Here is a 26,601-nt window from a genome sequence, read left to right as displayed (position 1 = left end):
CCAACAATTCCATAGACAATGGTAGATTATCCCTGAAGCTCTTGCACATCTTGGGCATTTTGGGCTAACACCAACGACCAATCTCCACTGGTTGGTGGCAAGACCACCAAGTAGAGAAAGCCAAATAAAGGATAATATATGTATCCTCCTATAAGAGTGCCCCAACCTCCGCCAAGAAGTCCTCTGAATGTTAGGTGTGATACCATAAGCCTCCAAATGACTAGAGTTTGTCCCACGGCAAGATGCCTGGCGTTCTACATAGTATAACTAAAGGAAGGCATGCTTTTCATCGGGTTGGTAGCATCCCTCCGCTCCGATTCACTGGGCTCCCAATGCAAATACCTGATATGACATGTGCCCTACAACCAAAGGCTCCAAACATCTGTAATCATCTTGGGGCGAGATCAATATAAAATTGCTTCCCCACTCTACCAACTCTCACAAGACACACCACCAGGCCCTCGGTGATATCTTGCATGTCACATCTCTCCAAATTCCTGTTACAATTTGTGCATCTATGTGTTTTGGGGCTATACCTATTATTGGGTATTTTATACATTTTCTCCTATTTATTTTGTCTAGGGCCAGTCGGCCAGTTCCCTATTGCACTGTAAAGGAGTTCCCATTATTCACTCATTCATCCACTTCCCTTGCACATTGTTCAACACTCAGTGCTGGCTATTGCCATTGTAAAGCTTTACTGTTGTTATCAAAGGTGATCTTGTCCAACTCTCTCAATCTCCTTAGCACTCTCTCATACATTTACTGTTTATGCTTCCGCCTGTGATCTCCTTCATGGTATCATACGCTTAGGTCCAGGCTGCTCCAAACTCCGCAAATCTGCCCACCTTTCCTCCTTTGCTGTGCGTTTTCCTCCATATCTCTCCCGGCTGCAGATCCATAACAACAAGTGGCTGCGTTTCCCAACTGTGCTGCGTTTTCAGGTCCAGCCAGCCTGCTGTTTGCTGCCAGCCAGTTTGGTGGCTGCATTTTCTCCTACAGAAGCAAGCCGGCCAGGTACTGTGCTGTGTTTTCAGGTCCAGCCAGTTTGGTGGCTGTATTTTCTCCTACAGAAGCAAGCCGGCCAGGTACTTGGCTGTGTTTTCTTCTACAGAGGCAAAAGGTGGAGTTGTGGCTGTGTTTTCTGCACCGGCATCTGTTTTTGGGTGAGTTCTTTGCATTTGGTGCTGCCAGACAAGTGGCTACATTGTCTTCTTCTTGCACAAGTCCTTGCCCTTCTAGTAGGAGGTTCCCGGTGGATCTTAGACCGTTTTGCTGCTGTCCAGCCTCTTTCTCTCTCAGGTTTGAGAGGGGGCTGATTGTTCCTGGTGCCTCGCTTCATCGGAGAGCACTTGAGAGAAGTGTTTGAGAGCTGAGATTTGTTCTTTGTTGCTGTGGATATGGCTCCCCCCTATATGAACAAGGATGACAAGTTGAAGGACCCAACTATGCTCATTGGAAGCTTCAGAGGCGGATCTGGTTCATCCACAAGGGTTTGTGGGACATTGTTCAAGGCATTGAAAGGAAGCCCAAGCATCCTCAAAACTCTAGGAGGTGGACTCAAGATCAGGAGGATGAATTTGTTGCGGAATTACAAGACTGGGAGAATCGGGACTCGAAGGCGCATTCTGTGCTTCACAGAGGAGGTCTCACTCGCAGTGCAAACGCTCACCAGTGCTCATCAGGTATGGTCAAAATTGGAGGATCTCTTTGCACAAGATTCATCGATGAGGGCAATTACCTTGCAGGGCAGCCCTACGGTTTGTTATTCCTTGAAAACAATTCCATGCAGTCTTTTCTCATGAAGGCCAAGGTTATCCATGACCAGTCTATGGATGCTACTTTATCCTCTTCTCAGCTAGCTGCCCTTATCCTCACCAAGCTTCCTTCGGACTATGATGTGATTTCTCAATCTTTGCGGTGCTAGGTCACATCCACTCAGTTGAATTTTGATGATCTTAGCTGCCTACTTTTGGAGGAGGAGTCCGTTCTTGTCTCACAGGGTAAGTTGAAGGTGTCACTCTCAACAATTCTAACCAGGCACTTTCCTCGGTTCAAAAGAAAGGTCGGAGTCGCTACGCTACTTGTGGAAAAAGAGGCCATCTGTCGAAAGATTGTTTGTCCAAGAAGAAGGAAAAGACCAAGAGCAAGGCTTCATCTCAGAGAAATGGCAAAGACACGATACAACATAGTGATATAGATTCTAGTACCACTTCTAGGGCTCCCAGGGCGCTTCCGGCTCAAGAGAACCCAAATGGCGTACTTCTCTAGTACACATGCAGTTTCCCCCCTTGTGCTTCTAGCCAAAGCAAGCTTGTGGCCGAGAGAGGGGACTGATTGCAGCTCCACTTACTAGTGCATGGGAACCGTGGTTCGGAGTTCCAAGCATTAGACATCTGGCAGGACATGGTTATCTTTGGTACAGCACAAATTACGAACTGGATCTGTTCTAAGTTCATTGTTCGAGGCTTTTGGGACGTGATGTGTTCCGTCCACTCTTGGGGATTATGGGCGCGGTGTGTCTAGCAGCTCATCATCTATGAATTCGTGGCCACGCAAAGTTCCTTGCTGTTCGTGGTGGCATCTTGTTTCAAAGAAACAGGTTGGTGGGTGCTCTCTCCGAGGTGATTCCAGCATTCGCGGTGCTCGAGGGTCCATGCTTGCATCTTCATCGACTTATCTTCTTCCGACTCTTGCACACTATGAGCTGCAGAGGGGGTGTTAGAATTTGTGCATCTCTATGTTTTGGGACTATACCTATTATTGGGTATTGTTATAAAAGGTGATCTTGTCTAACTCTCTCAATCTCCTTTGCACACTCTCATACGTTTATTGTTTATGCTTTCGCCTGTGCTATCTCCTTCAATACCATCCATCCTACATAGATAAAAAGACCGGTGCATCATCCTCTCCCAGCCTGATGAGAACCATAACCTATAGAGGTAGACTTGTCCTTGAAAGACTCCCAATCACGAGTGATGAAACCCTTCCAAGAAGGTTCCTTTGAACTAGCGGTTGGGTATAGCAACATCAATCTGCACAATCCTTTGACTAGTGTCCCTCTGATGCTGTGTAAGCACCACTCTCTAATCCACCGTGAGACTTTTAAACATCTTCCAATCTAGCATTGTGGAAAAGAGCATCTCCAAGCCAACCCACTGAATATGCATAGCTTCCCCAAGAGGTAGGCTAAGGTCCTTTTTACCTGATTTCAATTTATTCCAATTGCACATTGAAAATTTCTTTTTGAATATCTGTTTTAGGGGAAACCATTTTAGACACTAGGAGGATTTTTATATCAAAAAATATCTCAATTTTGAATTACCTCTCTCTAGACATTTTCTCTTTTTAGGCCAAGACAGAGTAAAACAAGATCTTTCTTTTATTTTCGAGAGGGGAATAATTATAAGATCAGAAGGGGAGGTTTTTACACCTGCACACCTCAAAAAGCCAGAGGGAGAAATTTTACAATCGTAGAGTCAGAGGTGCAGGGTAAGTTTTTTCTTTGTAAAATGATTGTCAGAGGATTTCTTACTTGCACTTAGCCATGGAAGGACTTTCTCATGCAATAGATTACGAGGTGTACTCTGGTTAGGGGACGTGACTGGATATACAGCCCACACTTTTATCTTTTTAGATGCAGAGCATCGCCACCCATCTTTCCTTTTGGTTAGATCCCTTATATGGGCTTGGTATTGCATGAGGAGTCTCTTGGTTCACACACCACCACAGTCAGCTGAGGAGGGTAAGAGACAACCCATTATGGATGAGTATGGTAGAAGGGTCTAGATTTTCTGAAATTTTTGAATTAAGGTTCCAATGGACCAATTAGATTATTCCAAATGTAGGGAGGAGATAAATTGAAGAATAAAAGAAAATCCTCCCAAAAATGAGTAAATACTCACATAAGATGAAGAGTTGACTAAGGACAAGGTTATTAGTTAAAAAAGAAGAGATATTTAGAAGAAATGATGCATTTTTGACACCTCATTGTGGGGGAATTCCCCTCACGAAGAAGACACCTATTTCGCATGTGTGGTTGAGTTTTAAACTCACAAATAATGAGATATTTTCATCTCTTCTCTCTCTTGCTTTAACTAGATCTAAAAAGTAAGCTAAACTGACCTAAAAATGGTCAAAAAATTGACCAAACTAATCTGAAAAATTCTAGAATCAGTTTGCTTGGTTAGAGGCTCACTTTTTCCTATAAATGAAGCCTCCTTCTTTGTAAATGATTAATAGTGTTTTATCCAATGTTACTCTACTCCTCTCCAGAGCCAAAAACAATGAATTTATTGATATTTCATTAGTTTTTGACCATTTCCTCTTCAAAAGAATTGGTGGCCACTCTTGTTGCAAACAAGAGTAGATCCCTCAAACCATCAAGCCAAAGGAAAGCTCACAAAAATTCATGTAAGCTAAAAATCCTACTTTTTCTTTATTCCATTTAATGGTTTTCTAATTTTTGTTTTCTATAAAATGAAAAATGATGCTATGCCTTGTTGGAAAGGCTTTTCTCCTCTCTTCATTCTTGAATTCAGCCTTTCTTTATCCAAGATGTGTAATCAAATTGTTAGAATTAAACTTTTCATATTGTTTCTCTTTAAAAAGTAGAATTTGATTAGTTTAGAATGCTTTAAACCATTTGGAATAATTTCTAAGTAACTTGAGAATGGAAAAAATTAAAAAATAGTCAGCCATACAAAGGAGGTTATGGTAAAATTTTCTTAAATTTTGTGAAATAAGTTTTATCATTTATTATTCAAAAAGAGTAATCTCCACCGCTTGTGTATTCTAAAAGTGTTATTTTTATTCTATGCAAATTAGAAATATTTTTATAATAAAAGTGTTGTTTTCATTAGAAATAATTTCTATGCATAGAAAGATGCATATTAGGAATATTTTGATTATAAAAAAGTTACTTTCATCAAAATTGATTTTTATGCATAAATAGATGCATAAAAGAATTTTTTTATTATAAAAGTGTTACTTTCATTAAAATTGAATTATGCATAAAAGATTTTTTTTTTATAAAAGCGTTACTTTCATCAAATTTTGATTTTATGCATAGAAAGATGCATAAAGAAACTTTTTTTTATTTCAAAAGAGTTATTCTCATCAATTTTGATTTTATGCATAGAAAGATGCATAAAGAAATTCATTTTTATTTCAAAAGAGTTATTCTCATCAATTTTGATTTTATGCATAGAAAGATACATAAAGATATTTATTTTTATTTCAAAAGAGTTATTCTCATCAATTTTGATTTTATGCATAGAAAGATGCATAAAAGATTTATTTTTATTTCGAAAGTGTTATTCTCCTTAAAATTGAATTTATGCATAAATAGATGTATAAACGGATTTTTATAAAAGTGTTATTTCCCATTGAAATTGTTCTTATGCATAAATAGATGCATAAAGAATCTTTATATCAAAAATAAGAATTCTCTTACATTCTATAAATAGATGTGATGATATGTGATGCAAATCAGATAGATGGGAATGAACGGATGGATGGATGTGATGAGAATAGAAGTGATGAGAGTGAGAGGTAAATAGATGTGATGAGATGGGATGCGAATCAGATAGATGGGAAAGAATGGATGGATGGATGTGATGAGAATAGAAGTGATGAGAATAAGAGGTAAATAGATGTGATGATATGTGATGCGAATCAGATAGATGGCAATGAATGGATGGATAGATGCGATGAGAATAGGAGTGACGAGAATGTGAGATGAATACATGTGATGAGATGGGATGCGAATCAGATAGATGGGAAAGAATGGATGGATGGATGTGTGGATAATGTGGATTGATGTGGATGGATGAGTGGATAATGTGGATTGATGTGGATGGATGTATGGATGATATGGATTGATGTGTGAGTAATGTGGATTGATGTGGATGGATGTATGGATGATGTGGATTGATGTGGATGGATGTATAGAAGATGTGGATGGATGTGTGGATAATGTGGATGGATGTGGATGGATGTATGGATGATGTCGATTGGTGTGGATCATGTGGATGGATGTGGATTGATGTGTGGATGATGCGATTGGATGTGATTTGATGTGGGAATGATGTGATGTGATAGGGATCGATGAAGAAAAAAAATTTGTGGAAAGATGAGAAAAGATGGGGAGTAATGTGAAAGGATGTGGAGTGATGAGAAAAAATAAAAATATTGTTTGAACTGTATTTGTATGTGAAATATGTTTTTAAATGATTGTTTTATGTCAAGAAGCATTTTGACCGTCTTGTGAATGAGGTCGTAGAGACCTCTCTTCAAAGTTGCAACTGCTGACGGAGAGTCAACGGAGGACGTCTCGCCTAGCAAGATCGGCCGAGGTCTTGACCAGCCTCGGTTTGATTTAAATGGTGAGCTTCCGGTACAGTGGATGAGGGACCAAGGAAACGGTCTATGAGTGAAGCGCTAGGTGACCTGCGAAGGATCCTAGAGGGTGCTGACCATATGGTACTCGGGCTCTCGGTCCCCAAAGATACCCACACGTACATTGGGGAAGATATTGGAGCAAGGAGTAAGAGTTGTTTTCTGAATTTGGACATGGATCTGGTTGGTTGACCTTGCTGGTCTGTAACGGATGAGTCCATAGCTCTTTTATATGGATCCGTTGGTTGATCTTGCTAATCTTCAACGGAGATTCCATTTTGATATGTGAATATATTGCCGATTACTATGAGCTAGGAACTATCGATGAAAAGGCCCCTGCGTGAACAGGTGGTAAGCATTCTGGTTGCCAATGATGCCATAGGTACACCGATGAAGGAATGATTGGAAATAGGGATTCAACCGGAGATTTTGAGGATTGTGATCAGTGACACAATGGTTTCATTAAAAGATTGTTTTAAAGGTAGCTGATGCTGAGAAAAAGGCAATTTCATATTGGGTGTGTAAGTGGTGTGACTAGTTTTTAAGTTTGCATGAATATCCGGCTAAGGGGCCTGGGAACTCTTTTTCCTGGTACCCGAGACAAAACCTAACCAAATTCTTAATTGGATTCCATCACTACAGTGGTTGGGCGGTTGGCTAACCCACGGGACTGGATGGGATTAGGCTGGACTGATGGATCCCTAAATTGAGACTCAATTCTGTTCTGGTTCGATAGATGAAGTAAATCCCAGACAAAAATTGTTCTATGGAAAAGAATCAACGGCTGTGCCTCTCAATGAGGAAAAACGCGTTGGTCTCTATGATCCAAGTACAATCTTTTTCCTGATCTGACTATGGGACTTACTGGTTCGATCAGATCAATTCAGTTAGTTAAGGCTTTTGACTACGTTAGAGAAAAGTTATCCTGGAGGAATCGCCCGTGCTTTCCGGGCAAGGGAAGTTTTTCTGGGTTCGGTTTTGGAAGAACCGATGGAATAGTCTCTTGTCCGGATATCCGTAGGCGAGGCTCCGAGTGTGGGACCCTGCCCCGCGCAAGAAGTGCTACTTCCGCTGCTAGCACCCCTGAATTCGTTGCGCGGTGGGGAGAGGGACCTCACAACGATGTTCAATCCCTACTCTTGCTTGGGTAAGATAATGGTTTCCCAAGAGTTTTACGAGAGGGTATGTGGGTGTATCTTAAAGTCCCGAAGGACTCTAAGACGATGTGGACTAGCAAGCATTACAAATTATCTTCTCAATAGTGTAGTCCTTATCACATCACAAAGAAGATAAGTGATGTAGCTTACCGGTTAGCACTACCTCCTAGAATCAAGATTCACCTTGTATTTCACATCAGTCACTTGAAATAACATATGGGTGAAGGTGGACATTCTATGAAACCCTAGTTGGTTCACTCGGGTTCCAGATCAACGTGCTAGACGGTCTTGGCATACCATCTATTATGAGTACTTGATCAAACGGAAGGAACACTCTGAGGTCGAGGCTAGGAGTCTATGCGTAGCCTCAACAATCACATACCCAGATTCATTGCTGAGGAACATCAATGGTTCTTAAGGGGAGAAGTATGTTTATCCAAGGATCCTTGCCCAAAGCATTATTCTCTTGGCCTTGATCCACTTGATCCTTTCCCAAAGCATATTCTCTTGGCCTTGATCCACTTGATCCTTGCCATTATCACCACCAATCAATTAGGGTCATGACACTCTCCTTTCACACACTATTCAGGCCGGCATCCATGTATGAAGCTACCTCTTTGGACAGTTGACCTCACATCGCTACATTTGAGTTCAACGGACACGCAACGTTTCATGATGATCAAGGAACACTTAGACAGCAGTGACAGCAACAGCATGAGAAATTGGCCAACAGTTCCAGGGAGCCCAAGACCACAGCAAAGAGATTATGAGCGGCAACAATGCGAGTCAACCAGGAGTAAACCATTCCAGGAAAGAGCTGGAGCATCCCAGCGACTCCTTTGAATCAATGGAGGTAAGGATTCAGGGTACCTGACTTACCCTGAAACATAACAAAGACAATAAGTGCCTGCACAATTAAAACACTCTTTATCAAACCAACATAACTTGAACAATCGAACCCACCTAAAATGCAACCATCAAGCACAACTGATGCGTGTCTATTGATATCATGCAACAATGTCCTTTTCACTTGTGTTGCATCATCTGTTACATTTTCCTTGCTTCCATCCCGGAAAATGCCATGACCCTGATAAAAGATAAGATATATCAGAGACTTCCTTCTCAAGCTCTTTGGCCATACCTAGAATGATAAGGTGACTCAACAGCTGTTTTTAAGGTGCAAGTAACACTCAACAAGTATTTATCATGCTGTACCTCAACTTTTGAATATGAGACAGCTAAAAATACAGTTGAAAAGAACCTGTGACTATTGCCTATAAGATGATAAATGCATTGTATACATAGTTACATACTAAATAAATGGTGATCAGATGCTCCAGAAATTAAAATAGTGTGTTTCTAATAATGGCTCCACATTTGTAAATGAAGGAGCATAAATATGCCCTTCTTAGATGTAAAAACAGTTCAGCTCAAACCAATAATGGGGAGAGGTCAGAAGAATGCCCCAATCATCGCTGTTTTTACTGTTCTCTACCTCTCCTTGTGGGGTGCATCCACTACTTTTTCACTTTGAGCCTATCCAACAGGGAAAAAGATTATCAACAACATAAAAGAAATGGTACATACACCCACATATTGGCCCGAGCACCGGCTAGTGCATGTAAGTTTCAGATTCTTCCTTCAAGTTCACCCAATTCCAGTTCTTCAATCCAGGTGCCACTCTCACAAAGCCATTGATTCAACTATGAACAGGGTTGACTTCCACAAAGGATGATCGAGGAGATTAGAAGCACCAGTGGCATTAACAAGGCTATCATCTTTCTCTAACCCTCACAGGATTTTACATTGATGAGGCTACTGATTTTATTTAGCAATCTCGTAGATCTGGAACCCCCCTAACACCATCCTACTGTTGTGATCTTTTCTCATGCAGATGAGATTGTGCTGATTTCAGCTTCTGCTGAGGGGCTGCGAAAGCATTTGGGGACCCTTATGACTTTTTGTCACCAGAAAGAGTCAAGGATCAAGGTCAGCCTTAGTAAGATCAAGGTCATGACTTTAAAAGAGTGGAATGGTTAGAGAAAAAGGAGCCCATGGAAGAGGTTGACTCCTACACCTATTTGGGAGCGGGTTTTCCTGGGTCATGGTTCAACATGCAGAGAGCTTTAGAGAATCCCCTTTCAGAGCGCAATGCTTCCAATCTCACTTTCAGGACCCACAAATGAAAAGTTGGTTGTTCTACTTCTTGGGGCAACGCGTAGCTATGCATGGAGCCCCTTTTTGGGCACTTGAACTTGCTAGAAAAGACCCAAAGTAGGATCGAGAGACTACAGGCTATGATGATATCGGGACTTCCCCGGAGTAACCATCTGTACTGCATGATATCAGATGCTGCCACTCTTATTTTAAGTGTATTTGAGCTCTTGCTTCTCACCACCACTCTTTACTTCTTCCATGCATCTTGCAAGTTCTCTGACAGGTTTGTATTACAGGGTCACTACTATCTTGGTATTCACATTGACAGATTACCACCGCTTCAGTACAGCTTTAATGCTTGTAAAAGCAGGCATAAGATTAGCCAAATCATTAGAATGAATATACTACTACTCTACATCTATTCACCCTGGCCCATCTTCCCATGGAGATGAACTTCCACAGAGGTGATTTCCTGCAGTTCTCCAGAGAATTTCATACAGAAGCCTAGTTATCTTCAAAGAGCATAAGATTAGCCAAATCATTAGAATGAATTTACTACCGCTCCTACATCTATTCACCCTGGCCCATCTTCCCATGAACATCAACTTCCACAGAGGCGATTTCCTGGATTTATCCAGACAATTGCATACAAGAGCCTAGCTACCTTCAGAGACACATGTCACACGCTTCATGAAGTCTGATTAGACTCTAAAGTCTGGTCGCACCATTTGATCCAGTCACGGACATCCCATAGATGTGGGAATTTGAATCCCAGGAGCATTTTCTTTTCACATGCCTGGTTGATTAGGAGACCAAGGGTAGATACAATTGCTTCTTTCAAGAGGGGTTTTGGTCCCTTTTCTCTTTTCATTCAGTACACTGATATTTTCCCACTCGGGACTAGACGGCTCCTTGAGGAACTGAAAAGAACCAAAATACATGCGTACCAGCAACAGATCCTCATGGACAATAGCAAGAAGCAGGAAAAGGAGAATTCCACTCTGGACCCCCCAGGATTTTCAAGGATTGTAGCACCTCGAGGCTTGGGCCCCTTCTGGGTTCAAGGGTTGACACCACTGCTCGTGTGATTGACAGACATCCCAGATCCCAAGACTAGACGTCAGTCAACTGACAACAAGGCCACCAAGTTCAGGAGGCAACATATGAAAAAACCTAGACCTCAGTTTGACCTGGAGAGGTACATCCAAAAGCCATAAAAGTAAAATTTATATAGTGCTTACAGACATGCACCAATGATCTAGAGGAAACATGCTACTACACTTGACTTAACACTATGCAAACACTCTAGGATTTCTAGTGACACTTTAGGCATATGCGTCAACTACATGCTTAGCCTCTCCACATTTGCACATTTCACCTACATGGGAGTCCAGTGCGTACAGTCACATCTTACATATACCTTACCAGCTCAGGGCAGCCCTACTGTTTGTGAATGCACCATAGTCACAAAAAAACAGGTTTCGACGTTTTGAAACCAATGAAAAACAGAGAGAAAGAGGCTGGACAATAGCAAAACAATCCACCAAAATGCACCAAGAACACCCAACCTGTCACATGCATTCTGCACTGTAGTGCATGGTGAAAAGATGGCTCATCATCATCAGTGCAACATTGTACATTATTAGTACCTTTTGGGATTATAATTGTCGTACGCCATGACCCCATTGTAATCCTCAGTCCAAGATAAGTCAGGCATGACCTACGTAGGTCATTCTTAGCCTTAGATAGTCAGTCAGCCAATCCAAGTCCCTTAACCCACTTGAAGAGATGTATTCATGCATGTAGAGTCAGTAGAAGCCTTACAGTTTGCATCAGGACATGTGTGCATTTATGCATAGCATTCATCCCATATGTATGCAGGCCACCTGGACCATTGCAAAAGCCTTCAGATATCATCTAGCAGTTATAAATAGTTGAGCATGTAGTCCTTTCATTCATTCATATCATAATCAGCCTTGAAGCACTCAACGCTTGGAGCCTTCAACACAAGGAGCATAAGCGATTGCAGAATTCAGCACATCATCCTTCAGCGTTTTCCTCATCAGCATCTAGGAGCATCAACGCTTGAGCAATTCAGCCTCCATACAGTAAAACACAGCATCTACAGCATTCAGCCTACAGTACCCCTTGCGTTTTCAGCATTCATACAGTTTTCAGCACCCTCATATGCATCGTTTTGCTACAGCCACTTGGTGAAGGTAAAACTCAGCATTCATACTCATTTTCAGCATTCATACATAGTCTAGAACAGTCCCAATCAGCCCCTTTCTCAGCCTCATATTTGCCGCCTTCCTACATCCATTGGGAAGAGTGCATAGGCTCAAGATTGGTCAGCATTGGTGCTTCTACAGCCATGTACAGTTTAGCCCGACTCTTGGTCTTCGTAGATCTTGTGTTTGGCTTATCGTCAATCCACCGTTAGTCTCTTAAAAGAAATAAAACAAATACTATTCCCGTAATGGGATAGGGGACCCTTCAGTGGGTAATTCGCGACCCCATATGGTGTACAGTTTCTATCTCTCTCTCTCTCTCTCAAATCTCTTAAAGTTTGAAGTCTTAAAGTGGATTGCTAAACTCGGGAAACTCAGGATACAAAAGACGATGTGAGCATTTGTGTGATAGGATCCTCAAATTACGAATACTTCCACTGCACGTTACATTGGTATCACATTCAACTTGTCCACACACACCGTATCCTAGCATGAGGGCATCCTTGGATGGTCAGATTGCGTTCTGCCACGACCACCGACTTCAGCATCATGTCTAGAGAGGCATCCCAGTCCAGTACCAAACCCCAGCAACAGCAAGCTGCTGCGTAGCCAAGGAAAGGTAATGCATCTTCTAAAGATGCTAAGAAGGACGGCAGTAATAGCTCTAGTTTAGAAGGTAAGAAGGATAAAGAATCTAAGCCTAAGAAAACCCCCGAGGAAAAGGCTAAAGCAAGCATCACTCGAAGTTATCTTCCTCCAAAGGAGCAAAGGAAATACCAGCCAGAAAACATATCCTTTTTCTATCATATCATAGGGCATCATAAGAAGGATTGCCACAAATGGCAAGCGGAGCAAGCCTCCAAAGCACCTTCTGCCACAGTTGCCATAGCATCTCCAGCTCCTCCAGCCCCACCTACTACCACAAATGCACTTCAGCTTTTACCTTCTATGCCATCCGTGGTATTCGATGCTAAGCAAGAGGGTGAGAGCGATGCTGCACAAAAAAGCCTCATCCGAGCTTATGACTCTGCCGGCAGTTTGTAGTCCTATTTGACATGGGCAGTTCTAAGGACGCCATCTCTCCCAGTTGGCTAACAAGATGAGCTACACATTAGTACTATATCATTTGGATGTGGACGGGTTCACACCTGGTCTCCGCACCCATCAGAACCTCCTAGCAGGTTCCCCTATCGTCTTTCCAAGACTTTAGAGGGCGAGCTAGAAAGATAGTTATCTGAGCTCCTCCAAGCCGGATTCGTTTGGCCTTCTTCCTCACCATTTGCTGCACCCATCCTATTTGTCCAAAAGAAGAACAAGTCTGCACGCCTTTGTGTAGACTACAGGGCATTGAATAAACTCACCATTAAGAATAAGTTTCCTATGCCAAGGATTAAGTACATTTTGGAGCGTTTAGACGGTTATTAACGTCTTCCATAAGACCGAACTCGGCCTATGAGACAAATCGGAGTACCTGTATGGGGTATCCTCTGTCATCCCAACAAAATGAAAAAGTACTGAACAAAAAAAGCTGAATCTGGGTGTGCAGGGGATGGAGCTCTACTACTAGGAGAATGCAAAGCTATATGCATGGAGTATACAATCATGATATGCAACCTAGCTAGCTCCATCCTGTACCATACTGAGGGTATAAAATGGTATACATTAGTTAAGGGGGTAGTGTCCACAGCTCCCTGAAGAACATGCCTGGGTGTGCTCTGAAGCGAACCAGTCGCTCCGCACCCTCTCTGTGAAACTGAGCTCTGATCTCTATCATCTGTCTCTGGTATAGGCGTGGTGTCCGAAAGCCAGGTGTCCTCTGTCTCCTGCGGGCTCTAAGTGTCTCTGCTCTCTGGAGAGTAATTCCCTGCCGTGTAGGGGCTGGATCTCTGAAAAAATGTAGTAATCTGTGTCTATCGCCCCCCCTCTGGAGCTGTCTAAGCCTGTAATAATGTCTCTCTGTGGCACCGTATGTCTAGAATGTATCTCCCGAGTATGCGTTGGTCTGCTGCCTCAAAGATCTGGCGTAGGGAATGTGGCTCTCTGAATAAAATGGGATATCTCTCTCTGATGGCTGTATATGCTCTGCATCTGCATACAGAATGCTCCTCACTCTCCACCTCCTCTCTGCACAATCTGCATACCCTCTCCTCTCGGGGGATCCGTGCTGCTCTGCCAATCTCAATCTCCAATCGGTGTGATGAAACTCTGAGCTGACCAATAGCCACTCGGGAGCCGTGTGGTAAAAAGCCCTCCATGTATCTAGGCCTCTCTATAAATCCATCATCAGTGATACTCATGAAGTGATCTCTGTAGTATAGCATCTTCGGTGGAAGAGGCTGTGTAGGCGATATCCATGTCTCTCGTGTATAGAGCTGCCATAGATCCTGTCTCAATACTCTGTTCTTCTCACTATGAGCACTTGTTGACAAGATCACCTTTATTATCGCATGAGGCTTTTATAATGGCAATAGCCAGCAAAGAGAGCAGTACAATGTGCAAGGATTGGTTACTACAAGTGATAAAGAGGAGGCCCTTTATAAAGTGATGCAAGGAGCTGGCCGACTGCCCCTATGGAATTGGCCGACTGCTCCACAACCCACTAAAAGGAGAAAAATGGATAAAATCCCAATAAATAAACACACCCCCAATACACTGTGATGCACAATATTCTAACACCATCCACTAGTCAGGAATCAACAGCAAGCTGACCAACTGCATCCCATGGGGCTAGCTCTTGAAGGAAAAGCCTTCTACAACCATCTCCTAAGCGAGCAGACTTAGAAAGCTCTAGTCCTTGTAACTTGCATTAAGGATGAGAGTCCTGTTCCAAACAAGTCCTCCACATTACCTTGTATGGTGCACATTATAATTCTTGTAGGGCAGTTAGGGTTTCTTGTGTTTGAGTGTCAACAATGTCTTTTGTCGTTACTCACTATCTCCCAAGTTACATTTCGTTACTTTAGCATGCTACTACACCATTATTAACAGTAAAAATGATTTGCACAGACCAGAAATCTGACAAGAGCGGTGTACAGAGGATTCAGAACCATACAGGTAAAGACAAGTAATCATCAGCAAAGTCTGCAGTCATGTCAACAGTTGGATCCACCTTTCTAATCTGGCAGCAAAGATGCACATTTAGCATAATCAGAATGACAGAACTCAACTCCAAACTACATAGCACCAGCAAAGAGGGAGAGCTTGACATACTTTCCTTCGTGCTTCACTGGCAACTAAGTCATCATCTTTCAGAAACATAGCGAGATGTTCATCCTCTTCAGCTTCCGCTGCAACCGCCGCAGCTATTTGTGTTCTATGTATCAAGTCCGCCCGACAATACTTTGTCCAAAACTCCACTTCAGTCATCTGAGAATTTAGAAAGGGCGAACTTCAATAAAGAAAAAGAAGCAACCACTTGGAAACAAGAAAAAAGGTGGAGGTTAGTCTTACCTTCAGTCTATAGAAAACAGACATCAAAAAGTTTAAAGCTCACCAAAGTGAGAAACCATATGAATTTTTACAATTCAGAATGACCAATCCATGGGGCTTGACTGTAACAAACCACTCAAGTAAACCTACCATATGAGTGTTGTACCAGTCTACTAGCGATGGAGTAGGCACTATTCAAAGCTGTCAACTAGTGTTGTCCTGGGGAAGAATCTTTCACCACACCTCCTCGCAATCATAAGGAGTACCCAAATACAAAGAACCTCCGCCTTAATGAGTACCCCAACTACAGAGAACCTCTGCTTCCCAGAAATCTTAATGAGTACCCAACTATAGAGAACTTTTGCCTGTGTAACTACACCAGCGAGGTGTGAACATCCTGAGGCACTGCCTCGTGAACAATATATGCACCAACACTTAAATGTAATAGCCACAATGCACAAAACAATCTGCAAGAGACAAGCACTGCACAATACACCACCATTGGGGCTGTGAACAGCCCTCAATACTGAAGTATATTATTGCAGTATTTCAACCTATACAAAGTTCCAAGGGCTTGCCAGCTAGATAATCCAATCCAATGCAAATATGAAGACAAGTTACCCAAACAAAAGTGTGCCGAAGTAGATTGTCGATGCCGGACTCATCAAATGAGTCAAAGTAGCCTGGCCACCAATCTCATACACATGCAAGGGAGTGAACGCGAAATTGTCATTCCAAGACCATGCACAAAGAAGCACTCTCAAACAACAGCCTAGCTCACACCCTCGCAGCAGAGACCTTGGCTCAAGCCTCCCTAGTGCAAGTACACAAACAAGTACACACACACAAACACATACAAGTAGACAAACAGGTGCTAGTATGTGGTTTCCAATACCAGGTACACGCGGAGTCAGTTCACAACCAGTACATTGGGTGCAACAGGTACTACTGTAAGTACCGCAGGTACAGTAGTGTTTCAGCAGGTACAGAAGAGCGGGTACTGCAGGAACAGTAGGGTTTCCACTAGGTGTACTTTCTAGTACAGTAGGGTTTCAGGAGGTACTGCAGGTACAGTATGCTTTCCAGCCAGTACTGCAGGTACAGTAGGGTTTCAACAGGTACAATACGGTTTCTAACAGGTGTACTTGCCGGTACAGTAGGGCTTCAGCAGATACTACAGGTACAGTACAGTTTCCAGCCATTCCTGCAGGTACAGCAGTGTTTCCAGCAGGTGTACTTGTAAGTACAGTAGGGTTTCAGCAGGTACTCCAGGTACAGTAGAGTTTCCAGCCATTACTGCAGGTACAGCAGGGTTTCCAGCACGTGTGCTTGCAGGTGCAGTAGGGTTTCAGCATATATTGCAAGTACAAAAGAGTTTCCAACCGGTACTACAGGTACAGTAGGGTTTCCAACAGGTGTACTTGCAGGTACAGCAGCGTTTCACCAGGTATTGCAGGTACAGAAGAGTTTCAGCAGGTACGGTAGGGTTTCCAGCAGGTGTACTTGAAGGTACAGTAGGGGTACAGTAGGGATTCAGCAGGTACTGCAGGTGCAGAAGAGTTTCTTTTGGGGTGTCAATTTGCAGAGATGATCCAAAGAATGATGCACTGCCTTTTTCCAACATGAGAGAAAGAAAGAAAGAAAGAAAGATTTTATTAACGTCTTCCAAAAGACCGAACTCGGCCTACGAGACAAATCAGTGTACCTGTGTGGGGTATCCTCTGTCATCCCAACAAAATGAAAAAGTATTGAACTAAAAAAGCTGAATCTGAGTGTGCAATAAGTACAATGAGTGGGGGAGGTGATGGAGCTCTACTACTAGGAGAATGCAAAGCTATATGCATGGAGTATACAATCATGATATGCAACCTAGCTAGCTCCATCCTGTACCATACTGGGGGTATAGAATGGTATACATCAATGAAGGGGGTGTCCATAGCTCCCTGAAGAACATGCCTGGGTCTGCTCTGAAGCGAGCCAGTCTCTCCGCACCCTCTCTGTGAAACTGAGCTCTGATCTCTGTCATCTGTCTCTGGTATAGGCGTGGTGTCCGAAAGCCAGGTGTCCTCTGTCTCTTGCGGGCTCTGAGTGTCTCTGCTCTCTGGAGAGTAATTCCCTGCTGTGTAGGGGCTGGGAGTGGGGTGGATCTCTAAGAGAGGGGAAGTGAACCGTGGGAAAGGTTGGTGGAAGGGGTCCAACACACCCCCCCAACACACACATTAAAGAGGGCCACATGGGGTTTAAATGGCCTAGGGAGGTGCCATAGTTTGGGCTGGCACAACCTTGGCCCCCTCGGCCCCTAGCACTGGCCATTGCATGGTGCCCGGCTTTAATGAAATGTGAAAAGCAAAGGTTTTAAAACCTTTACACAAATAAAGAAAGGTTTCAGTGAATACTTACCACCTGTTCACATGCCACAAACCGTGTCAAAATACAAAGCACTCGCACGGTTCACAAGTCGGCGTCCCCTGCCCATGAACTTGACACGTCATAACAGGCAGTTACACAAAAACAAGTCACACGAAATCATTTTCTAGCAAGAAAAGATGCGTGCACATGAATTATGCAATGCATACATCTCCCATTCCTGGAACCTGTAGATAGCAGGTCTTCCCAAGCATGGAATTGGCTCAGTGGGAAGCCTAAACATGGATCCCTAACAGTGGGTTCCATGTCCTAGCCACACTGCGGGTGACATGAGGCTTGGCCTCCCGTAGGTGACATGAGTCCTAGCCTTAGTACGGGCGACACGAAGCTTCCTAGCCTCCCGTACCTTGGCACAAAACAAGGGAAGATCACTTGGGCGATCAAATGGCGACCTTCTAAACAATTGACCTTAACTGAAAAGCCTCCATATATGCCCGAAGAAGCTGTGGGTAATCTTTGAAGTAGTCTTCATCAACCTATTTTGCGTTGATAGGCAAATACATGGTTGTTTCTCATACGAGTACGAGCCTATTCGTACCATACCATTCATATAGTTTGTACAGTTCCATAAGATATCGTACGGTATGATCCCCCCTCCCACCCCCCCTCCCCCAAAAAAAAAAAGGAGAAATTCCAAATGCTCAAACAAAAATAGAAATCCTCCTCAACGAAGATCCCAAATGCCCGCAATACTTCGCAACTTTCATGTCCACTCAGTATTCCATATGGGGTAGCTGAGAGACCTAAAAAATCTGGCAAGGTAGACCGGTAGTGTACACTTGATTGGTAGGAGAAGAGAATCTTGTTACATCACTTTGAGATCCCTGGTATTGGTAGGCTAGATAGTCAAATCCTCAAGTTATGTAAGAGGGAGAAGATTTGGACAGGGCCATTTTGATCTACAGAGGAGTCCCTAAACCTATCACCCTAGATGCACTGCCCGTATCTATGCAAGGACGGTCCCTTAGTCATAAACACTACACTGGGAGACCTTTGGTAACGCACTACCCATGCAGGCTCTTTTTTGGAGATAATTGGGAGATCCAACAGGGAGAGACACATCTCCATGTTCTGGTTCCTCAAGCACTGTGGACTCCTCCCTCCCCAACCTTCCCTCGCATTCAAGCTTGAAGCTCCATAGTTTGTAACTGTTTTTTTTTAAAGCGTATTTTATCGTACGGTATCCCAAAATTTCATATCGTACCAAAAATTCCCGTATGGTATTGTATTTTTGTATCGTGACAACTATGGGCAAATAGTTCTTAAACTTCACAAGGTATCACCTGGAAAGCTTACCAACCGGTAGCTCTCTCTCCTTGTTAAACACAATCTGCTCAGGTTGAAGATCTTCCTCTAGCTCATCAACCTCTAGCGACTCTTCTTTCACAGGCTCTTCTGGCTCTGGCCCCACATACTTCCACAACAGACTCACATGAAAGGCATTGTGAATCCTCCAATGATTAGGCAATGCAAGCCAAAAAGCAATCTCATTGATCACCTTAAAAGGTCCGTAATACCTAGTAGAGGGCTTAGGGCATGCTCCCTCCTTTCCTGGCCTCTTATGGAATCTTGCTTTCTCAAATTTCAGCAATACCCAATCTTTCTCTTTAATGTCCACCTCTCTTCTATGCTTGTGGGGACTCGGCAGCCCTCTCATACTTATCCTGTGAACGAGCGATGGTTGTCCGCACTTCTGCAAAGGCAACATCAAGATCTCTGATATACTCATCAGCTACAAAGATCTCATCCTTATTCCGTAGGATAGGTGGCAATATCACTTTGGGATATACAACCTCAAACGGGGCCTTTCCTGTAGACGCATGCACTATGTTGTTATATGCAGACTCTCCTGCGGTAGATACTTATCCCAAGCTGTTTTTTGGCAACATAGCATTTGAGGAGATCCAACACAACTGAATTTGCAGCCTCACTTTGCCCATCTGTTTAAGGGTGAAGCCGACGAGAAGTCCAGCTTATGCCCATTTTGTCAAAGAGAGCTCTCCAAATGAGGCTCATAGTCCTAGGATCTCTATCCCCCACAATGGACTTAGGCATACAATGGTGTGCCACAAATATCTTGACCATATGCTCAAGCTTAATGGTCTTTTTGACCGGCAAGAAGTGTGCCTACTTGCTAAACCTATCAACAATGGTCCAAATAGCATCATTACCTTACTGAGTACGAGGCAAACCCATGATAAAGTCCATTGCACTACTTTTGCATAGCTATGAGGGAATAGGCAATGGCTGAAGTCAATCTGGAGCCTTTTGCCTGTCAAACTTGACCTTCTGGCATGTGATACATGCACGTACATATGCCTCAATATCCTTGCCCATACTTGGCCGAAAGAAATAGCGCTCAATCTTGTGCATAGTAGGTATGATATCTCTATGTCCAGCATATACGAAGGAGCATGGACCTCATCAATCACCTTTTGCCTCATGCTTAACATAACACATAGGCAATTATCCTTCAGCCGCTTAAACCAAAAGTAACCTCTTTCGAGGCATGACAATAAGACGAGGGTAGACGATCAGCGGCATACATGTACACCATCTCAAGCCCCACAAGCCACGCATGTACTCTCATGTTAGGCTCCACAAGCCACGCATGTACTGTCATGTCAGGCTCCATATGCCATACAGACACAACATGTCAGGCTCCACCAACCATACATGGATGTCATGTCAGGTTCCATATGCCACACATGAACAGTAGAAAACAGAAGCTGTGAGGAATTTTGTGCCAATATGAGAGAAAGTGCCCTTCTTTAAGAAAGGCCCCTTTTGTATAGCCCTTCTATGAGAAATGGGGGGGCAACTTGCCAGCCAGCACTGCAGGTACAGTAGGGTTTCTAGCAAGTGTACTTGAAGGTACGGTAGGGTTTCAGCAAGTACTGCAGGTACAGTAGAGTGTCCAGCCAGTACTACAAGTACAGTAGGGTTTCCAGCAGGTGTACTTGCAGGTACAGTAGGATTTCAGCAGGTATTGTAGGTGCAGAAGAGTTTCCAGACGGTACTGCAAGTACAGTACGGTTCCCAGCAAGTGTACTTGCAAGTACTGTATGTACAGAAGGGTTTCCAGGCATTATTGCAGGTACAGTAGGGTTTCCAGCAGGTGTACTTGCAGGTACAGTAGGGTTTCAGCAGGTATTGCCGGTACAGAAGAGTTTCAGCAGGTACAGTAGGCAGCCAGTACAGGGCAGTATAGAGAGTTTCTTTTGAGGCGTCGATTTGCAGAGATGATCCAAAGAATGATGCGCTGCCTTTTTCGATTATGAGAAAGAGGGCAAGTGAATCATCTTTAGTCAAGGTGGGCATCTTTATGAAACTGCCCCCACCTCATTAAAGAGGGCCACATGGGGCTTAAATAAATGGCCTAGGGTGGTACCCACAGTTTGGGCTGGCCACACATTGGCCCTTGGGCCCCAGGCACTAGCTTGTGGGCGGTGCCCGGCTTTAATGAAGTGTGAACAGTAAAGGTTATAAAACCTTTACAAGAATAAACAAAGGTTTAAGTGAATACTTGCAACCCGTTCACATGCCACAAACCGTGTCAAAATAAAAAGCACTTGCACGGTTCACGGGTGGGCATTCCCTACCCATGAATTGGACACATCATAGTAGGAAGTTACACGAAAACAGGTCACATGAAATCAGTTTCAAGCAAGCAGAGATGCGTGAACATGTATTATGCAATGGATACATCTCCCGTTCCTAGAACATGTAGATTGCAAGTCTTCCCGACCACGGAACTAGCTCAATGGAAAGCCTAAACTAGGATCTGTGAGAGTGGGTTCCACGTCCTGGCCACACTACGGGTGACACGAGGCCTGGCCTCCCGTGGGTGACACGAGTCCTGGCGCCTAAATACGGGCAACATGAAGCCCCCTGGCCTCTCGTATCTTGACGCAAAATAGGAGAAGACCACTTGAGCAGCCAAATGGTGACAGCCTGAAGCCCCACATGCTGTCTTCCACCTGTCTTTTTTCCTCTTTGTTCTTCCAAGCCCAAGGTTGTCTAACAAGCTTGTGAACACATGACATTTTGTCCTGGAGGATCCGCCTTCAACCTCTTATACCATTTTATAGGCATAATCATCTCCTACATCTGTAGTGATGGAAAAAGTAGAAGTTGTGCTTGACGCCTTTTGGTGGTACATTCCATCATTCAGATCTTTCATCCCTTTACTAGATTATTTTAGGAACTTTTGATCTCATTCTGTGTACCTCTAGCTCATTATGTCCAAATGCGTGTGCTGACACTGGTGCATGAGAAAATTGTCACACATTGAAGGCTGTTCGTAGTGCTTTGCAAACTCTTCGTACTCTTTGTGGCACAAAACCACTTCTGGCTACTCTGTTCGTCTCTCTGTAAATCCACATATCATTGAAAGAGATCCTGCAGGATGAGGATATGTTGCAACCCATCAATTAACAGTACTACCTACTCTTTGTAAAGCTCTACTTGTAAACCCATCTTATGAGAAGTTGTTTGTGAGATTGGTGTGGGTTGGTGGGGGGATGACAGATCTATATTTTATGAAGCTTAAATGAAAATGAGGAAAAGTAAATACACAAGGGCGCTATATTCGGACACAGCAGGCATTGAACCAATCATGCTTCAGAAATTCCAGGTACTTCATCTTGAATGTTATGAATGTATGGAGGATGTACAGAGCGTGCGCCCCATCATAAACTAAATCTGGGAGTCTGACTGGATATGGTTGGATATAGCTATACCACCAAGAACTTAACATAGTTGCAGGAAACAGTGCTCCTCCGCATTCAAACAGAAAAGACCCCTACATGTAGGACATCACAAAAACCGTTGCAAAAAAAGGGAAGATGGAGCAATGGGCAGAAAAATGCAACTTTCCACAGTAACAAAAGCATTTCCCTGACACTTTATTTAACATATGCTTACTGGTTATACCATTAATTTCTTACAACGGAACTCCTATCACATGTTGTTTAGACACTTGACTTACACCACATGGATGTGCTTCACAAGGGTCTCCTTTCTAGCAAAAAAAGACATAGATGAATACTTTTATACCATCAGTGTTTACCTTCGATGGTACATATGAAAGGAAGGCCCTATGCACGGCAGGCTTTTCTGAAAATATCTGCACAAAAGAGAAGTAGGAAGGTAATCAGATACAATTAAATATACTCTAAGAAGCATTAAGGAAGGATCAGTTGCATCAGGAGTAATCCATTTCACACCTATGGACTAACAATAATATGAACCAAACTTCTTTAAGGTAAGAAAAACACCATAGGGTCAAACATACATTCAAACACTAGTCTGCTGGCATTCACACATGTCCTCAAAGCCGGTGGGCCATCATATGCATGAAACCAAGTATTGTCCTCGTCAAAACTAAGTCATTCCCACGTTTCAATGTCTAGGCACCATGGAAAAATAATATAAATCATGGAAAATGATGCATCAAAGAAATATCTCAGGTGGGTGCCACACCCATGGCACCACCTTGTATGGGTGGTGGAAAAGGGCAAGAGAAGTTGACTAGCCAATAAGGAACCTCTCTCCCCCTTGCGTTTGCTTGTACCTTTAAAAACAGGTTGTATGGAATCCAGAGGATAGTGAGGAGACGCCTGACGCCCCTTTTTGCTTACACTGCATGGCTGGGCCGCAGGATTCGGATGTCAGAGGTGGAGGGCACTCCAGTAGCAATAGCACATTGGCAGTCCCCAAGGCCTCCCGACACACTTTCTCGAAAGCAGCTGTGGGATAGTTTTCTGCCACGGAAAATCACTCTTTTTATGTGGCAATTGGCACATAGGAGCTTATCAGTTGGCACTTGGTTGGCCATTGGGGGTAGACCAGCATTATGTCAGAGGTGTCGCCGTCCCCAAGAGTCTCAACGTCATGTCTTCAGGATTGCCCGAAGGCTCAGCAGGGTTGGCAGATGATCCTACGCATTTTTACTATGGATCGGGCCCTTGCCCGTATTGTTACGTGGGACACAAATGCTTGGGCCACTAAGGCCGAGATCATCATGCCATATGAGGAGGAAGATGGGGGACTAGCCCTTCAGGTCTCTCACCTTCGTATTTCTACAGTGCCAGTTCCAGCTCCTACAGGTCGCTGGTTCTAGCCAGAGATGGGAGATTTGCAGCAGTATAGCTGCATGGCATATATATCCTCTTTGGTGATAAAGAACCCAAAGGGAGGGGCTTGTCCATCTTCAGCTCCCAATGTGGTGTATTTCTGCACAGACACACACAGCACATAACACAGTGTATACCTTGCACATATTTCATTTTCAGTTGTGCATTATGTCATAATGATAATAAAGTGATGTTTTTAAAGTCTCCAGATAAGAGCGTGCCAGTTACAAAAGGATCTTTGATGGCTGAAGTGGAAAGTTGACAGTGAACATTACTGAAATTGACAAGATCTGCAGTGCATGGTGTAGGTGGAGGATGAAAAGAGGAGTGTGTAATCGGTCTAGGACTTTTTATAGGCCCCTTGTAGCAACCCAATCTGCAATCTCCCTCTAGTCCACTATTACTCCAATAGCAAAACACTGGTCAGATGGCAGGCCTGCCCCAAACCGCAGCTCTCAAGGACCTATTGCAGCTCTGCACACCCTTGTGATGTGGGCCGCTCATTCGCAACCTGCGCCGTCTAGCCCTCTAGCTTCTCCATAATCATGTTCCTTTTTGGGACCGAGTCCAGTGTCCAATCACGCACAATGCTTGATGCAATTTCATCAAGTAGTTGTTTAAATATCCATTTGATGAAAAACAAGGACCTTGCACATCTCCTTGACTCAACATTGGGAACTCCCCACAAAAGGAGGCCTTAGAAACACAAGCTAGCCCAAGCTTTGGCTAAACCTCTGAAGGAGAGGCATTGATTTTTAACAATGCACATATTTGTTCACTTTGTTGCAAGAGCAAGTAAAGCTGATGATTGAGGGGAGATCTCCAATGAGGTGGCCGAGAGAGAAGGTTGAGGTAGCGGAGGCTGCTGAAGACACCCATGGAGAAATGGTACTTCTTACCACGATGAAACTCTGCTCCATGGCCTTATCTATAGAAACCATTTAGAGCAAGCTCAGGAAGGTTTACTGTTTCCAAAGTTGAGTTTAATGGAGACCCTGTTTGTCTTACTACCTCAAGAGTTACTTTCTTTGTCTTAGAGAGCGATGTCTACATAAAGGGATATGTATGTACCTGATGAATGATCTCTGGGGTCAAATTGAAGGTTACTTTGTTTGTCTGCATATAAAGACAAACAGTAAGTTTCAAGGTAAAAACATGCCAAAAGAAAGGCAAGGCTCGAGCAGAACACTAACTCGACCGTCATGCATTGGCCGAACATCAGTGAGCATCGCACTTTTCAAACCTGTCCTCTGTTTCTGGACTTTCGATGCCTCTTCATCAAGTGTGTGCTGCACTACAATATTATTAGCGAGAGGCACATATGAAAGCTTTCATGAGTCCAAATGAACTTGCTACCATCCAATATATGGACATTGAACACCTTGCGTGCAGCCCAAAAATCAGTCTCTGTAAGCACTCCATTGATAACAAGTTGCTGGTGTAGCTTCTGCAATTCACTAAATCAGCACTATTGAGTCAGGGCCTTCTGTGCAGTTTCTAATCAAAACAATTAAATCTTTTAAGAGAAACTTTATTGCATTTGAGTAGCACACCCTGGTAGGCTACATCACAGAACTTCCAAGCCAGCCTCACATCCTGGATTTTCAGCAGATTGTTCATAAATACTTCAGATAGAGTCTGCTGACAAGAAGGTGCTTGCAATTGTAATCAACATAAGAAACCTTTATCCATCACACATTATCTTGGCTATGTTGCGCCAATAGAGAATGACAAGCAATGCCACAGAAAAGGTTGCCAATAGGTGTTTGTAATATGTATCCTAGAACTCAAAGCAACGTTTTTGCAGTAGCTTGGACAAGATGGTAGTTGCCAAGGTTGAGCATGCAGGTGGCATATTTTTTGCCTGTAATACGTCAAAGAGCCCCACAAATTTGGTGGCTTAGCCTCTGCAGAATGGAGCCACCTTTCTTCAGGAAGCCTAAGTGGCTTGCCATGTCACTATCATGTCTATCACTAGAAAGGACACTTGGCTATGCAATGCTGCAATGCTGATAGATTCAACACACACGCACAATCACATTTATCCTACATCCAGTCCTACATTCAAAAAATATGGTTGAGTAGCAACATACATGTCCTCACTCAAAAGCTTCATCCTTCGACCCATTTCTTTGTGATTTAGTTGTTCACTAGGCATTGGATGTTCTGCAGCAGAAGATCGTGATTGCCCTTCTCCAGCCATATTAGCTTGCTTGGCTCCACCTTCTCCTTGATACTTCCCCAGAATTTTCGCTGCATAAAGGCAGGCATATATAAGTCCTGACATAGCTCAAGATGTAAAAGAAACTAGAATAAAAACACAGGAAACTCTTAAAAAAACACCCAAAAGTAGAACGACCTAATTTAGGTTACAAGTATAAGATAAGACTTGCACGTGTACTCACGATGTACCAAGTTTACCAAGTTTATAAATTAAATCGTAGCAAGAAATATTAACATCTAGAAAAGACCCCAAGGGTCTGAGAGAGAGAGTAAGAAAGAAAGTAAGTTATATTAAACGTCCCTTGTCTTCAAAAGAACCAATGGATATATGAGACCAAAAGTGATACAATAGTGTCCATGTAATCTCATCATGGTACAATAGAAAACAAATACTAGAGCTATGAGCTGAGAATGTCAACTCTGAGACATATGATACAAGTG

General features: G+C 43.3%; 1 protein-coding gene across 5 annotated transcripts in view; it reads right to left on the bottom strand.

Annotated features, from left to right (window-relative positions):
* LOC147623352 (general transcription and DNA repair factor IIH subunit TFB1-1-like) overlaps nucleotides 1-26,601 on the bottom strand; it is a 111,664-nt gene that overhangs the window by 43,882 nt on the left and 41,181 nt on the right. For all 5 annotated transcript variants that reach the window (XR_015269375.1, XM_086821502.1, XM_086821503.1 and 2 more), the window contains 8 exons: nucleotides 26,031-26,190; nucleotides 25,319-25,394; nucleotides 25,131-25,226; nucleotides 25,009-25,053; nucleotides 22,872-22,928; nucleotides 15,155-15,310; nucleotides 14,997-15,062; nucleotides 8,520-8,643 (listed from right to left, as the gene is read on the bottom strand). Coding sequence is in view for 4 of the 5 variants with exons in the window: in XM_086821502.1 (XP_086677628.1) it covers nucleotides 8,520-8,643; nucleotides 14,997-15,062; nucleotides 15,155-15,310; nucleotides 22,872-22,928; nucleotides 25,009-25,053; nucleotides 25,131-25,226; nucleotides 25,319-25,394; nucleotides 26,031-26,190 (780 nt within the window). In the remaining variant the exon portion in view is untranslated. The remainder of the gene's footprint in view (nucleotides 1-8,519; nucleotides 8,644-14,996; nucleotides 15,063-15,154; nucleotides 15,311-22,871; nucleotides 22,929-25,008; nucleotides 25,054-25,130; nucleotides 25,227-25,318; nucleotides 25,395-26,030; nucleotides 26,191-26,601) is intronic.

Source organism: Cibotium barometz, chromosome 27, assembly GCF_041138505.1.
Source record: "Cibotium barometz isolate CiBa-2024 chromosome 27, ASM4113850v1, whole genome shotgun sequence".
Lineage (NCBI taxonomy): Eukaryota > Viridiplantae > Streptophyta > Polypodiopsida > Cyatheales > Cibotiaceae > Cibotium > Cibotium barometz.
The sequence above is the reverse complement of the archived record's forward strand: the minus strand, read 5'-3'. Positions and strand labels throughout refer to the sequence as shown.